Source organism: Mandrillus leucophaeus, unplaced genomic scaffold (genome assembly GCF_000951045.1).
Source record: "Mandrillus leucophaeus isolate KB7577 unplaced genomic scaffold, Mleu.le_1.0 Scaffold38, whole genome shotgun sequence".
NCBI classification, from domain to species: Eukaryota; Metazoa; Chordata; class Mammalia; order Primates; family Cercopithecidae; genus Mandrillus; species Mandrillus leucophaeus.
In genome coordinates, this window is record NW_012104031.1 from 4,265,099 (window position 1) to 4,280,422 (window position 15,324).

The 15,324-nt window shown below is 53.0% G+C and overlaps 1 protein-coding gene across 1 annotated transcript in view; it reads right to left on the reverse strand.

Moving 5' to 3' along the window:
- Window positions 1-15,031, reverse strand: part of LGR6 (leucine-rich repeat containing G protein-coupled receptor 6) — a 122,559-nt gene extending 107,528 nt beyond the window's left edge. The window contains exon 1 of the mRNA XM_011990526.1: window positions 14,637-15,031. Coding sequence (XP_011845916.1) covers window positions 14,637-14,848 — 212 coding nt within the window. The 5' untranslated portion in view covers window positions 14,849-15,031. The remainder of the gene's footprint in view (window positions 1-14,636) is intronic.
- Window positions 15,032-15,324: the final 293 nt, after the last annotated feature.

A 15,324-nucleotide genomic window follows, 5' to 3' on the forward strand; every position in this document is an offset into this window, starting at 1 on the left:
ACATCTCAGCCAGCCCCTTACATCCTAAATGAAACCAGTGCTTCCTTGCCTCTTCCAAACACTCCCCACCAGAGCTGCAGGCTTCTGGTCTGAACCCATTTCTTCACCATATCCCTGCAGTAAATCAACCGTGATGTCACAGGGCTGTTTCTTATAGACCTGGATGTAAACCAATGGTGCATCACCTAAGTAGAAACTAGGTAAAAGCAGTACTGTAGGAGATGGAGTAGAGAGTGGCTGTCCAGCAGCTCTGCTGATGATCTGACTTATTCCATGAATAAGCTTGAGGCAGTGCTTGGCAAACCCTAAAATGCAGATGCTGGCTCAGTAGGTTAGGGGTGAGGCCTGAGCTTCTGCATTCCTCACATGCTTCCAGATGATGCTGATGCTGTGCTGCTGGGCTGTGAACCATACTTTGAGTGAAAAGCTTTAGGATATCCAAGGGAATCCATAGAAGAAACCTCCTTTAAGCAATCTTTTATAAATATGTTTTAAATCACTTTTTTTTTTTTTTTTTACTAAGCATTGACCAGGCTGACTCATAGAAATATCTCACTGTGGCCTGGTCTAGACAAAGGTGTCTGGCCAAGGGGCCAACCAGAGGACAAAATCCGCTCCTGCCCCACTCATCAACTCTACCCGCTCCCTACATGGTAGGGCTACTGGGGCAAGGGGCACCCTTTTCTATTTCTCACAAAGATGTTGCCTGGACTAGCTGCAGCCCAGAACACTATGGGGCAGGCAGGCTGAGTGGGTGTGTGGATTTCTGAGGAGGAGCAGGCAGAGGCCTCTGACCTCCTTGGCAGGAGGCAGTCCCTCCAGGATCCCTGGGGATAGCGGGTGTGGCATCTCCAAGGTTGCCTTTATAGGCCAAGATTACTTCCTCATAGAGAAAGTGAAATGAAACCCAGGTCACCCCACTATTCCCTATAGGGCTAACAAAGAAGGGGTTGGCTTTGGGCTCTCTCCCCTCTGGCCAAAATAAGAGGGAAACTCGGGGGTATTATAGTAGGAAGGAGGAGAAACTCTTGGAAGAACTTCCCAGTGATCACATTCCCAGGGGGATCAAACACTAAGCAGATGGTGGGATGTAATGACTTGATCTGCCCATCTGGAGGTCCCAGCCCAGGTTAGGGGTAAGGGGCTGGAGTAAGGTGTCAGGAGGGCTCCCCAGGCCAAGTTTCTGAGCTTCCAAGCCTTCCCCTCTTACTACACACTCTATCTCTATGGCTCTAGGGCCATTCGTCCATCAGCACTGGGCATGCCAGGGTTCCAGGGGTTAGCCCAGGTATTTCCTGACCCCAAGCCCCACCCCCAGCAGGTCCCCTGGGCCCCGCAACATGGTGCCTTTGCGCCCCCAAAGTACAGTGAAGTACAGTGAAGCTAATACTTTCTGGCAGGTGGAGGCAGGGCAGGCAGAGGGGGAGGTGGCACCCTGGGCTTCTGCATTCAGAGTAGGGGAGTGGGCAACGAGGCGAGGGCTGGCGTGGCGTCGGCTGGCGGGGGGTGGGCATTCCTCTTTCCGCTGGCTGCACATAGTTAGTGGGAGGCCTTGTTCTGGCTGGGCACACAGCCCTCGAGGTGCTGATGATGGCCATGTCCTGTTCCAGCCCCTGGGATCTCAAGTCTCACGGAGTCAACACTGCAAATCTCAGGGGACCCTGGCACTTCCTTCACATCACAGTCTCCTCATCATCGGCTCACTCATGCCCCCCCTTTCTTTCTCTCTCTCTCTCTCTCTCTCCACCTCCTCCTCCTTCTCCTCTCTCTCTCCCCTCTCTGCATCTTTATTTATACACCATCATTTGTCTCTATAATACCCTGTGGTCAGGAACTCTCACCCCACAGGAAACAGACCCAAAGGCATCAGAGGACTTGTCCAAAGGCACTCAGCATGTTGGCAGCAAAGACAGGGTCCTAGCCTGGGGTCTCCTGATCCCACTTCCAACTGGAGAACAAACCTAAAGCTCCAGTTGCTGGGGTCAGGAGGGCTGCAGACGAAACTGGAGGAGGGAAGCTTTGGAGGCACCCCCTTCCTCCAGAGGACTCACGCAGCTCCTCGATCCACAGGACAGAGAAACCTCACGCAGCTCCTCGCTCCACAGGACAGAGAAACCCTGCAGCAGGAGGGTGGGAGACTGCAGGGAGGGGCTGAGCCAGCAGGGCTCTGCAGGTCAGTGGTAGGATTTCCTGAGTCCAGGCGCTCACTCAGGCGTTACTAAGAATTTATCTCCACAGCTGGACCAGGGACTCTGTTTGTTGTAGTGAAAGTTAGTGTCAGCGCCTAGCACGGCTGTGCCTACTACTAAGTGTATGCTTAATACATATTCATAGGTTGAATAAATGAAAAATAATAGCTAACATCCATTGAACGGTTACTATGTGCCAGATGCCGTTCTAGGCACTTTGCATATATTAACTCATTTAACAAGGGCATCATTGTCATTCCTCTATTACAGGTGAGGAAACTAAGGCACAAAGAGGGTAAATCTTTCCCCAAGGATTGGTAAAAGGCAGAGCCAGAATCTGAACTCAGGTGGAGTGGCTCTGGGGTTTGTGCACTTACCCACTCTGCTAGATTTATAAGAAACTGGGAAGGAGGCCGACACACACGGGATCTGACATCTGTGGGATGGGCCCTCTGCCCTCCCTTTCAAGCAGAATCCCTGCCCACCAGAGACTGACAACTGCCTCATTCCCAGAATCGCTGAGACTCTGGTGCGCCCCCTGTGCCCACTCTAGCACAATGCACCCCATAGTCCCTGGCCCCTGCAGATGCCACACTCAGGCCAAGAAGCACCTCCAACCCAAGGATGCTCAGTCTCCCCTCTAGTCCTGGGGCCGCCTCCTGCACATCTGGGCAAAGGCTGCCTTGTCTTCCTGTGGCATCCCTGAGAAAAAGACCCCTTCCTCTCATCCCCTCCTGCCCTAGCCTCTAGGTTAAGGGGAGAAATGGCTACATAATTTGCAGGACCGGCCGGGCACAGTGGCTCACACCTGTAATCCCAGGACTTTGGGAGGCCAAGGCGGGTGGATCACCTGAGGTCACGAGTTCAAGACCAGCCTGGCCAACATGGCGAAGCCCTGTCTCTACTAAAAATACAAAAATTAGCCGGACGTGGTGGCAGGAGCCTATAATCCCAGCTTCTTGAGAGGCTGAGGCAGAAGAATCGCTTGAACCCAGGAGGCGGAGGTTGCAGTGAGCCAAGATAGCAACATTGCACTCCAGCCTGGGTGACAGAGCGAGACTCTGTCTCAATAAAAATAAATAAATAAATAAATAAATAAAATAATTTGCAGGACCCAGTGCAAAATAAAATGTAGGGCCCTTGTGAAAAAAATTATTAAAAATTTTACACAGCTCTCTCACCTGTAATCCCAGCAAGTTCAAGACCAGCCTCGGCAATACAGTGAGACCTCACTATAAGTTTTAAGTATTTTAATTTTTAAAAAACTTAAAAATTAGCTGGTTGTGGTAGTGGGCACCTGTAGTCTCAGCTACTCGGGAGGCTGAGGTGGGAGGATCACTTGAGCCCAGGGAGTTGAGGCTGCAGTGAGCGGAGATCATACCATTGCACTCCAGCCTGGGTGACAGTGCAAGATCCTGTCTCAAAAATAAAAAAATAAATAAAATAAAATAACACACACACACACAACCAAAAAAATGACATGGTAACAGCAGAGCAATGACCCAAGCATGGGGCCCTGTGTGACAGCGTGGAGGGCATGTCTGTGAAGGGATCTCAGGCCACCCTGGACCCGGTCCCCCAAGCGCAGTTACCTGCTTCAGCCTGCTTCAGCAGGTAACTGAGCTTGGGGGACCGGGTCCAGGGTAGCCTGAGAGGTAAGCTGGTTCCCAGCTCTGACTCCTTTCGGTCCTGAGCTCTCATCTGCCCCAGGTAAGTGAGGGTGGGAGCCCAGGTCCTGTCCCAATTCTCATTCTCTCTTGCTTTTGTCCCAAACAATGGTTCCCCTCCTTTCTTGTCTCCTCCCAGCCTTCTAATCTGCTCTGTCCACCACAAAGACAGGAGATTAGTTTACAGCCCCTTCCTGCCTCAACTCTCACAATTCCTGGACACTTGATCCAGCGTCCTCCATCCTCAAACACTCCTAACCCTGCGTTGCCCCAGATCTGGAGCTGAGAGGAAGGGAGAAAAAATGAAATGCATACACTGGATCTGTTTACAGCCCTGTCCTGAGCGCCCCCTGCAGGCGGAGACCCATACTGGGGTAGGGGGTGTGTTCTTGAAGGACGTGTGTGTATGTTTGAAGGAGGTATGTGTGTGTATGTTTGAAGGAGGTATGTGTGTGTGTTAGGTCTGTGTGTGTTTGGAGGTGTGTGTGGGTTTGTGTGTTTGAAGGAAGTGTGTGTATGTTTGAAGGAGGGGTGTGTGTTTGAAGGAGGTGTGTATGTTTGAAAGAAGGGTGTCTGTGTGTGTTTGAAGGAGGTGTGTACATGAAGGAGGTGTGTGTGTGTTTGAAGAGGGTGTGTTTGTGTGTTTGTTAGGTGTGTGTGTGTTTGGAGGTGTGTGTGTGTGTTTGAAGAAGGTGTGAGTGTGTGTTAGGTGTGTGTGTGTTTGGAGGAGGTGTGTGTGTGTTATGTGTGGTTGTGTGTGTTTGGAGGTGTGCGTGCTTGAAGGAGGTGTGTGTGTTAGGTGTTGTGCGTGTTTGAAGGAGGTGTGTGTGTGTTAGGTGTATGTGTGTTTGGAGGAGGTGTGTGTGTGTTAGGTGTGTGTGTATGTTTGAAGGAGGTATGTGTGTGTTAGTGCTGTGTGTGTATTTGAAGGAGGTGTGTGTGTGTGTTAGGTATGTGTGTGTTTGAAGGAGATGTGTGTGTATTAGGTGTGTGTGTGTTTGGAGGTGTGTGTGTGCTTGAAGGAGGTATGTGTGATGTGATCCCGAGAAGAGGAACCAGGAGCACAGATCCTGCCTTCAGGAAGCTCCCAGACTGAAGCGGGGGCATGGCCCCTGCCCTAAAAGAGTTCCCCTCTTCTGATGCAAAGAAACATGGCTCCTGTCCACAAGGAACCCTGAATCTGATGAAGTAGAGCATCACAGTCAGACAAACATACAGACAGATGGGGACACACACACCCTACAAAGACATAGTGAACATAATACTACCTGATATTTTCACAGGAAATAAAATCACATCCCCTGTGTGCAAAACGCCCCCCAAGCAGGATCTTGCTTCATGCAACAACTCATTGGGCAGAGATGATTCTCGACACCTGACAAGTGTCAACCTTGGTCTTCCCATTCCTTGGCCTGTGGGTTTTCCTTTGCACCACGACCACCTTTCAGGGGCTTCAGAATTAGGGGCCTCAGTTAGACACCAGCGTTCCCTCCTCTGTGCCCCGCCTGCTGCGCGGTATCTGGCCCTACCTGGGCATGTTTCTCACTTCCTACAACAGGTCACAGTTATTTGCGCGTGTCTTATCTCTCTCTCCAAGGCTCCGGGAGAGAGGAAAGAGGGCAAGTATTCAATCCACATTTGTCAAATGAACAAATGAATGATTGAATGAATGAATGCTTGCTCCTCACAACAGCCTGGGAGTTCAAGTGGCACTATCATTGGTTATCAACACGGGGCATGAGGGGCACCGCAGCACCAGTGGGGAGGACAAGTATTGCCAGAATCCACACAGTGTGCTGATAGCAACTGAGGCTTACACACACTCTACCAAACTGCGCTGTTCTTCTTCATGCAAAGGAACATGGAGCACGTGGGGAGAGGTCTAGAGACCTGGAGAAAAGAATCCTCACACCAGATTCACTGAGAAGGCTTCCTTCCTATAGGAGGTGCTAAAAGCTTCTTAGCCAGGGGGCTGCCTTTGGCCTGTTTCCCGGGAGTCAACGATTAACTCAGATAGGGGGGCAATTCTAACTTGCAGATCACATAGGGAGTTGTAATAAACCTCCATGTACTAGGCTCCCATTTTCCTGGTTCACCCACATATTCCCCTATACAAAAAGCCCTCCCTCTGCCCTGCAAGAACCCCAGCAATGCACTGGGCTGCGGCTGCTACGTGGAAACAGTGGCTCCGCACTGCTCCTCTGTTCCTCCCCCTCCGTGAGTCCATCTGCCTTGGCTTTGGGCCTGGGGACCACATCCAAGTCCCTGACACTGGTGCAATGGAAGGCACTCAGCACCTTTCTGCCACCTTTCTGTCAGTCTGGACACTCTCGGGGACACTCCCACCTCCTCCAGCACCTCCAAGGGCAAAGGGGAAAGGATGGTGGCAGGGGCAGAGAGTGAGAGGCACTGTGTCCTAGGACCGACCTTCTGGGTCTCACTCTCAGCAAGCCCTAGGCAGACAGAGTCAAATAGGCGAAACGAAGGGCCACTGCAGGCCTGCCTCCACCCCTTCTCCCAAGTGCCTCTCTCAAGGGGCGACCAGATAGATAATAACCATAGCTCCCATAGATTGGACATTTGCTATGTGCCAAACACTGTGTCTAATTATAAACATCTTTCCGTATGCCCGTTTTGAAAGTAAGAAAACAGAAGCTGAGAGGGGTGAAGAAACACACAGCCGTAGCTGGTTAGTGCTGGAGCCTAGCCTTGAACCCATGTCTGTTTGGCTGCAAACATGCACTTCTACAGCAGTGCTTCCAGGTGTGTGTCCAGATGGGGTCTCCTATGCCTTGGGATGGCTGGATGCTGCCCAGGGTTAACTGGGTGCCTTTCCCCTGAGAGGCCTTGTTGGTTTACCCGGGACGCTGAACACCTTGGATTGGGTTTGTGTGTTTGTATAGGTGTGTGTCTGTGTTTTTAAAATGTGTTCCCTGAGGGAAAAAGGGCAGAAAGCTCTGCTCTAGAACATGCTGCCCCAGGGAGTGGGACAGAACAGGTCATGGAGATGAAGTACGAAACCCCAGTGGGGTTCCTCACTCTATCCTGGGCTCATGGTTTCCCCTTCTCCTGGCCCTGAATTAAATCCTTCTGGTCTTCAGGACTCAAGCCTCTTCTCTCTCCCCTGGGACTTCCCTGACCACCTCAGTCCTCTTTCTCCCTTGAATGCCCATGGACCTCACCTCTGGTCCTCCCTGGATGCTCCCGGGATTATCTGATACAGTGAGTTCACTTTTCACGTGCACCTGGCTGGTATCTCACTGAAGTCATCACCCTGACTGCCTCCCAGAGGACCCAGCAGACAGTAGGTCCTCAATGTCAATGCTGATGATAATCTCCACACTCAAGGATTCCGTCTTACCCTCCCCAGAGTCCCCAGTTTCTGTGCTGAGCCCCAATACCTTCCCCTCCAAGCAGCCCCCATAGATGGGCTCCCAGAAACCACTGCTGGTGGATGGGAGGGAAATGGGGCAAACCATTGATCCTTACCCCAGAAAGACAGGAATTGTAAATAGGCTTTGAGAGGCTGCTTGGCCTGGGATTTTGACAAGCCCAGAGTCCTGTTCATTCGCTTGGAGCTTGGAAACCCCTCAGCTGTGGGCCACTTACCAGTGGGGATAACACTAGCACCTCTCTCATGGGGTTTATGTGAGATGATGCAGATAAAGTGCTTGAGCACACTTCTTGCCACATGCCAACCATTCAGTAAATGCTGGTTATCACTGTTATTGGCATAGAAGAGACACCAGGGTGATGGTGGATTCCTATGTATGTGTCTCTGAACCTATGGGGGCCCATCGAGACTGGGTCCCAAGAATGAACGTTCCTGATGAGCTAGTGTCTTCCTGGAAGAAGATCACAGTCCAGGGAATGAATACATCAAACAGGAAGGTATCCTCACCGTGCTGGAGCAGACAGGAGAGGCAGAGAGCTGGGCACAAGGTGCTTCCCCGGTCCCAGCCTCAAATTCACGTCTCATAGCTAATCAGAGAGAGCCCTGATCTCCCAGGGATGGGGGGAATTGAAGATACAGAGCATAGGCATCCCCTGATGGTTTCTGGAGGAGAAAAAAGATCGTAGCAGAGAAGGGAGGACTGGGGATGGGACACAAAGGAAACTTCAGTTCTGGAGGTGCCTTAAGTAGCCGGGCCCAGCCCCCCCAACCCGCCAGCCGCCAGCCTGCCCGTGGCCTGCTCTGGCATGGCTCCGGGGGGCACAGTGCCAACCCCTGAGCTCTCCCCCCACCATGTCCTTTCGCTGCTTCCAAAATAACTCTCTGCTCACTGCCCAAGTTTGGCCTCTCGGGTGTTTTTCTCCTCCTGGGACCTGTTCTCCCATGTCTGAAGGGCGAGGGAAGAGACCTGAATTGTCATCAGGGACTGGAGATCACTCCATTTCTGACAATGGACTAGTTAGTACAAGGGGCCCCCACAATTCTCAGAAGCCCCCAGGTCAGTGAGTTCATTTCAGTTTGGCTGAAAGAAGTTGCCATTTCCAACCTGGGGAAGGGGGATTGGCATTTTTTCCCCCACCCCATCTCCTGCACCTTCCCAAGGTGTCTGAAGCCCCAGCAGGCTCCTTGATCTTGGCCCTGCTCCCAATAGTGGGTCACTAGCCTAAGGTCAAACAACCCATTAAGGATGAGCTCAAAGGAAGATCCTCATGGCCCCTCAGGGCATGTCTGCCCCCCACCCTCCCCATCCCCACAACAACACTCCCAATCCCAAATGCCCCATCCACCCCTGCTTTTCCTTGGGCTATAGCAGAGAAACTCTAATTTCAAGGAACTCCGATTTCTGGGGAGAAGCTGGACTCTCCAGACAGTGCTAACCTAGAAGCCCAGATTCTTCCTCTTTGGAGAGTCTCCCACCAGGCGGCAGGCTTAGCCCCAGCTCCTCCGGGCATCGCCTGGGAGAAGGATCACTTCCTCCATCATCCACGCCCAGGAGCCCAAGAGCAGAACTGGCTGCTTGAAAGGCCTGTTTCCCTGAAAGTCAGTGGGAGGGGCTTTGTTAGTAAAGAAGGAGGGTGGGAGGGAAGGAAGGGTGATCTGATGGGGCTCCAGAAGATGAGACTCTGCCATCCTAACTCCCCATCCTGTCCCCGTAGCTCTGCTGGGCCCTTTTCATGGTAGTTTATTTGTAGTTGAAGGCATTAAGAAAAACTATATTAATAGTAAACATTTTGTAAGTCCTTATAGCATAAAAGACCCTTTGCTTTCTTTGTCTCATTTGCTCCTCCTCGCAACCCTTTGAGGTAGATACTATTAGTGTTTCCATTTTGAAGACTGAGAAACTGGAGTTTGGGGGAGGTTAAGTGATTTGCCCAGAGACACGGCTCATCAACAGGGGAGCTGAGACTTGAACCCGCGCCCAGCAAGGCCTCCCCATTCAGATACCCTCTGTGCCCTGTCTGTCGCTCCCCTGGGGGGCATGGGTCAGTGCAAGAAGCAGGCTGCAGCGCGTGTGGGGCCATCAGGGTTGAGAGCCCATGGAATGGGGGGAAGGCGGGGTGGAGTGGGGGCAGGCTGGGGGCCAACTCTGCTCTGAGCCAGGCTTTCTTCTCCTCCGCCAGCCGCCCCACCCGGCCGCGCCCCATGCCCGCTGCTGCCAGAGCCGAGAGGTTTCCTTTTTCTTTTGCCTAGGGCTGTTTCCTGCCTTTCCTTTGAACTGGGGTGTTGGCTCCCCCACACATTCACCCACCTCCGGCGACCCCCCGGGTCTGCCTTCTGATGGGCCCGCCCTACTAGGCTCCACTTTGGAGCAAGGCTGGCACGGGAGAGCCCCACAGGACCCCACTTCCTGGAGTCACTGTACCCCTCCTTTGCCCCTCTCTTCCCTGCACTGGTCTGGGTGCTGCCTGGGTCCTCCCCTTCCCTCCTTCCCTTCCCTCACGGCCTGCTGCCGAGCAGCTCTCCCCGGGAGCTTTCTCTGTCCCGCACCAGGAGCAGGAGACTCAGAGTGGGTTGCTCCCTGCCTCTCCCACTTTCTAGTTTTTCATCCAAAACATGGCTTCTCTGGACACTGAGGTACAGAGAAGTTTTGGGACCTGCACAGGGTCTCATAGCAACTGAGAGACTGAAGATTAGAACTCACAAACCCCAAGTTTCCGGAAGGAGGAGTCAAACTCTTAGAATCTATTAGAAAGGGCGATTAAGACTGGGCCAGGGAAGGGTGGCCTTGGAAGTGAGAAATGAGACCTGGCACATTGGCACCTCCACCCCCAATTCACAACACATCCTCTCCAAGGCTGGCTCTCCCCTGTTAAGGCCGCCTGTTCTTTGCTTCTTCATCTCTAGACTATATAAGGGAGCACGCTGGGGTCTTCCATCAGGTGTTCCCTTCCCCTCCCTGGTTTTTCTAGACTGTACTCAAAAAAAAAAAAACAAAAAACCTAAAATTGCTCTGGGTTCCCAGTAGAGCTCATTCCATCCTCTTGGCAGCTTCTTCTGCCTCTCACAGGCCCCAACTACACACATACCTATCCTATACCTTTCATAGAACAGACCTGCTTCCCTCCCTCCCATGCTAATTCCAGGACTTCCTCCTCCAGGAAGACTTCCATGACTAACATTTCTTGGCCCTGGTCACCCTAATAACAACACCCTAATAACAATGGACCAGACATTATAACAAACCCTTTGCAAACATCATCTCAGTGAATCCACACAACAGCCCTATAAGGTAGATCTTAACCCTGTTTACAGGTGAGGAAACTAAGTCACAGAAGGGCTAATCAACTGGCTGGGGGTCACATAGCTAGTAAATGATAGCATGAACTCTGCTTTGTTGTGGCAAATGTGGCAAATTTACAGACATCTCCTGTAAATTACCCTGTATCTATACACACGCAGAAACACACACAGACACACACAGACACACATGTACACACCATCTAACCTTTCAAACAAGTCAGGTGGTTATCAGTTATCACAGGCAATCTTAAAGGGAGTGAATTCCCAAGAAAGCAATTAGCAGTCTGAAGTGGAGGTTGCATGGTGTAGTGGCCCGCCCTCAGCCCTGGTGGCAGTGGACAATGAAAATGGGTGCTTAGGTGGGACTGCAAGTGCATGAGCCTTAGGTCTTTTACAACTAGGTGTGAGACACCTTTTCTGGCACCATCTGTTTACTGACACTGCTCAGCCTGGGGGCCCAGAGTAACTACCCAGATCTTTCTACTCAGGAACAACTCCGGGGATTATCTGCTCAACAAGTTATATGCTGTCTGTGTACTCCTGTCTCTGCATCGTGTGCACATGTGATAGAATAGAACAAGAGGTGATCTTTTTGTAGGTAAGAAGCGTGACGATCGGGTTTTTGTGCTCACGTGTGAGAAGTGCCTCCCTCAAACCTTGTTATGAAGTCAGCACATTACTGGTCTTTTTTTTTTCTTTTTAAAGAAGAAAGAAAAAATAATAGAACAAGAGGCATCATGCCTTCTCATCACCATCAGATTAGATGTCCCAGAGCCAGGGCCTCCATCTCCCCCTTGGTCTATTTCCAGAACAGGCCCCAGCCAGGGAGAATGTTGAAACCCCGGTGAGTGTCAATGAGCCTCGCTGAGACTACAGTTTAGGAGGAAACTGTTGAAAAAAGAGAGACATATGAAGGATTGTGAGTATCTGAAGTCTGTCTTCCCAACCTTGATCAAACAGGGCTGGCACTGAGTCCAGAAGTGGTAATAGTTTTTGGACATGATTGTCAAAGCGAAGAATACCAGTTGGTTATAAAGATGCCTTCCTGGTCTGCCTTAGAACCAAGATGGAGAGGCGGAAGCACCTACCTCATGACAGGTATTGGCTAGAAGGAGAAAATCTCACAGCCGTGGAGTGGGGGAAAAGATATGAAGTCATTTTTATTGAGACCAGGTCAAGGAATGTGCAAGCGGACTTGTGGGTACCTTTTGGAGCCCATAGCTCCTGGGAGCCTCCTATGGTTCCGTCTATGGCTCCTTCTAAGGATCTTCGAGTCCTCTCTGGTCTGCTACTTCCTGCAGTGTTTTAACATTTTTCATTCTCAACTCTGTGTCAGGAGGACCTAAGTCCCCACCCCCACTCCCGATCCCCAACCCCCAATTTTTACCAACTGGTTGGGCTCCAAGTCCCCAGAACCAGCCAAGTATTGATCAAGTGTTGCCCTGACACTCACCTCCCCAGCACGCAGCTCTCTTCCTCCAGCCACAAACCATTCCCTTGAATTCTACACTCTCCCACTAGGCTCAATTTCCCTCCGGTGTAGAGAGGCCTGGTAGCTTACCTCCGCCTCCACAGAGCACCCATAGGAGGCATGATAATACTAGCCACCATTTCAGAGTCACCCTCGGGTGTCAGGCACTGTGGGGACTTTCACTGAACATATTATCTCACTTAATCCTCTCAGCAACCTGCTTCCTCCTCTCCATGTACACATGAAGAACCTGAGGTTTAGAGGTGTTCAGTGAGTGACTCTCAGTAGGCGGCAGAGCTAGGAAGGAACCAAGGTTTGAGTGACCCAGAGAGAGGCACTGCTGGTTATATCACCAGATGTGAATCTGCTCTGTCCTCTGGGGTACATGGGGCAGGGCCAAGCCTGGCATCTCCTAACATTGCTGAAAAGAGAAGAGAGCCCCAAGACTCCCCAACCCTGGCTCTTCTCCATGCCAGCCCTCAACCCCACCTTCAGGGGCCTTTGTGGTAGAGCCGTTCTCCAGAGAGGGCAAAGAAAGAAAATTCCTCCTCTGAGCCACCCTCAGGACAACTGTAGGAATCCTCCATGCACCATCCACGTGGGACCCCTCCCCAGCCCAGAGCAGGGGACACGGTCCTCTGCCACCTCCTTCCAATATTCCAGACCCCACTGCTAAATTCCCCACAGTGCCTCAGGACCCATCATAGTCTTTCTAGTTCCTACTCCCTCTCTTCTCTCCACCACTCAGAAGCATCCCCTGAGTCTTGAGAGAGAGGGAGTTTCTCAATCCCCAGGAAGACAGACCAGCTCAGAAAACCCCACCTCTACTGAACCCAAACGCAGCGTTCACAGCTCTGAGGGAACTGTGATAAGCCAGCAGGAAAATCTGCTGCCAACATGGATGGTAGGATGCTTGAATTCCAAAGGTGACACTGTACCTCCTTCCCCAAGTCCTTCTAGAAAAAGGATCATTAACCAGCCTAGGAAGACTTAATGCTGGGAAAGGAAGCTCTGGAAGGCCTTATCTTCTCTGCCCCTTCAACCCAGGCAAGGGACCTTCCTTCGGCTCACCCAGAGAAAGGTTCCACAGAAGTCACGCCTAAACTCTTTAGCTACAGGACCCTGTCTTCAAATGAACCAATGTCACATACTCCCAGGATAGAAAACTGCTGAAAGCGGGGCTGGCCTGGGTGTGGGGTGGGGCGGGAGCCTGCCTTGCTTTGCCAGATGTTGAGCGCCCGGGCTCTGTGCAGTTGGTACCTTTATTCCCATGACTGCCTGTGCCGTCACCGCTGCACTGTGAAGGATTCCATTTGTCCATCTGGAAGATGGACATTATTTTTCCCTTCTCACTCCTTCACCTGGCCCACAGCCTGTGCCTTTTGGAGTGGAGGGGGACATCCCGACCTGGGGACAGGGACATTTGGAGAGCAGTCCTGTGAAAAGTTGCCATCTGGGACCCTCCACCTCCCACCAGGACACTGCCAACACTGAGCACCCTTTTAGTTCCACAAATTCTTGCTAGGCCCCTGTAAAGATTCGCCCAACCTCCTCTTCCTCTAAGCTCTGACATGTTGGAACCCCAAAGCCATGAGGGGCCTCTCTCAGGCCAGAAGGAGCTCTAGGATCCTAGCCCTCAGCAGAAGGCCCCAGGCTTTCCCACCTGCTCCCAGCTGCTCTGAGGAAGGTGATGGGGCCTGCAGACCTGGGCTGGAGCAGGTTTCCTTTCCCCAGAGCCTGGCTGGGGGTGTGGGTAGGTGGCCTGGAATGTGCTCTCTCACCCTCCTCCTGCCCAGGTAGTGAGCAGCCAGAGCCCCCAGCCCTCTAGTTCTGAGGGTAAGCTCTGTGAGCCAGACTGACAGGACAGCTGCCCCCAGTAGGGTCCCCTTCACGCGCCATCTCACCCCAACTCAGACGCTAAAAATGGTTCTCTGGTTTTCAGCCTCGGCGCCTGCCCACAAATTAGTGTCTCCAACATAGCCTCTTGGGACATGACTTTAGGGAGGACCCTGGGGGAGCCAGGAGGCCCCAGTGAAGGGAGATGGTGCTGGCAGAGTCCCTTTCTAAGGAGACAAGAGTGGATAGGGGCCCCCTCCCAGCTTCTGGGAACCCCCCCTCACAAAGGCCACCCAGCCTCAATGTGACAGCCCTGCTGTCCTCACCATGGCAGAAAAACAGACATTATTTCCACCCCACCGGGGCATGCTCCCCTCACCTCCACCTCCAGTTCTGTCAGCTTTACCCTCAGCCACCATCCCGGGCACTGCTCTACTAGAAGAGAATGTAGCAACGGAGATGGGGCAGCCAGCCCCATGCCCTCCTGCTCAGGGTCCAGAACCCAACTCACCAAGCCTGGGCTCCCATAGTGAGCCCACAAGCACAGAGGCCAATGGGGAAGCCAAGTCAGGGAAGCCCGGTCTCCCTGCTCACCTGATATTTCATCTCAGACTCTTCTCCCCTCCCCAGTCCCGCAGCCGTCAACTTGGAAGGGGGTGAACCCTCTCTGTGATGCCCACGCCCCAGGGCACCAAGCAAGCAGGTGCCCTGCTGAGGCCAAGACTGGGCACTAGCCAGCAGCCCGCAGGACCAGGTGGGGACGGGCGGGCAGTACTCACAGGTAAGCCGTCAGGGGGTCCAGGTCCCCCGGTACGGCGGACAGCCCGAGCTCAGAGCAGTCGGCAGACAGCATGATGCCGTCCTCCTGGCAGTGGCAGGGGGCCGGGCAAGCAGTGGGCCCCGGGCCGGGCCGGGGGGCGCCGCCGGCGCTCCGGGAGGCGCACAGCGCGGCGCAAAGCCACAGTGCCCGGAGCCCGGGAGGGCTGGGCATCTCGGCGGCCGCGCTGCTGGGGCACCTGGCGGGCGGGCGTGTGGACGCACGGGCGCGGTGGCCGCAGCTGCTTCCTCCCGGTCCCGGTGGGCTGCGCCGTCGGTGGGGACCGCCCCGGGGGCTCTGCTGGGCGTCAGCGGCGGCGGTGGGAGCGCCGGGACGGTGCAGTCAGAGAGGGGCAGGCATTGTTGAGTGATCTTCGTTATTCAGTTTCACAGGCTGGGCTTGGCAAGGGAGGGAGACCCAGCCGGAGGAGGAGTCAAGGAAACTTTCTACGCTGCGGCTCGCTCCCCTTCCCTCCTTCCTTCGGAGCTGGCAGGAATTCCATTCAGGAAAGAAAAAAAAAAGGAAGAAAGCAAAGAAACCCAAGCGAGCAAAGCTCAGCCCGTCAGAGACGTGCATTTGTTTGGAAAGGGTGCCCCAGGGCCTTGGCCCCAGGGCTGGGGACCCTCTTGTCTTTGGGGACAGCCACGGGG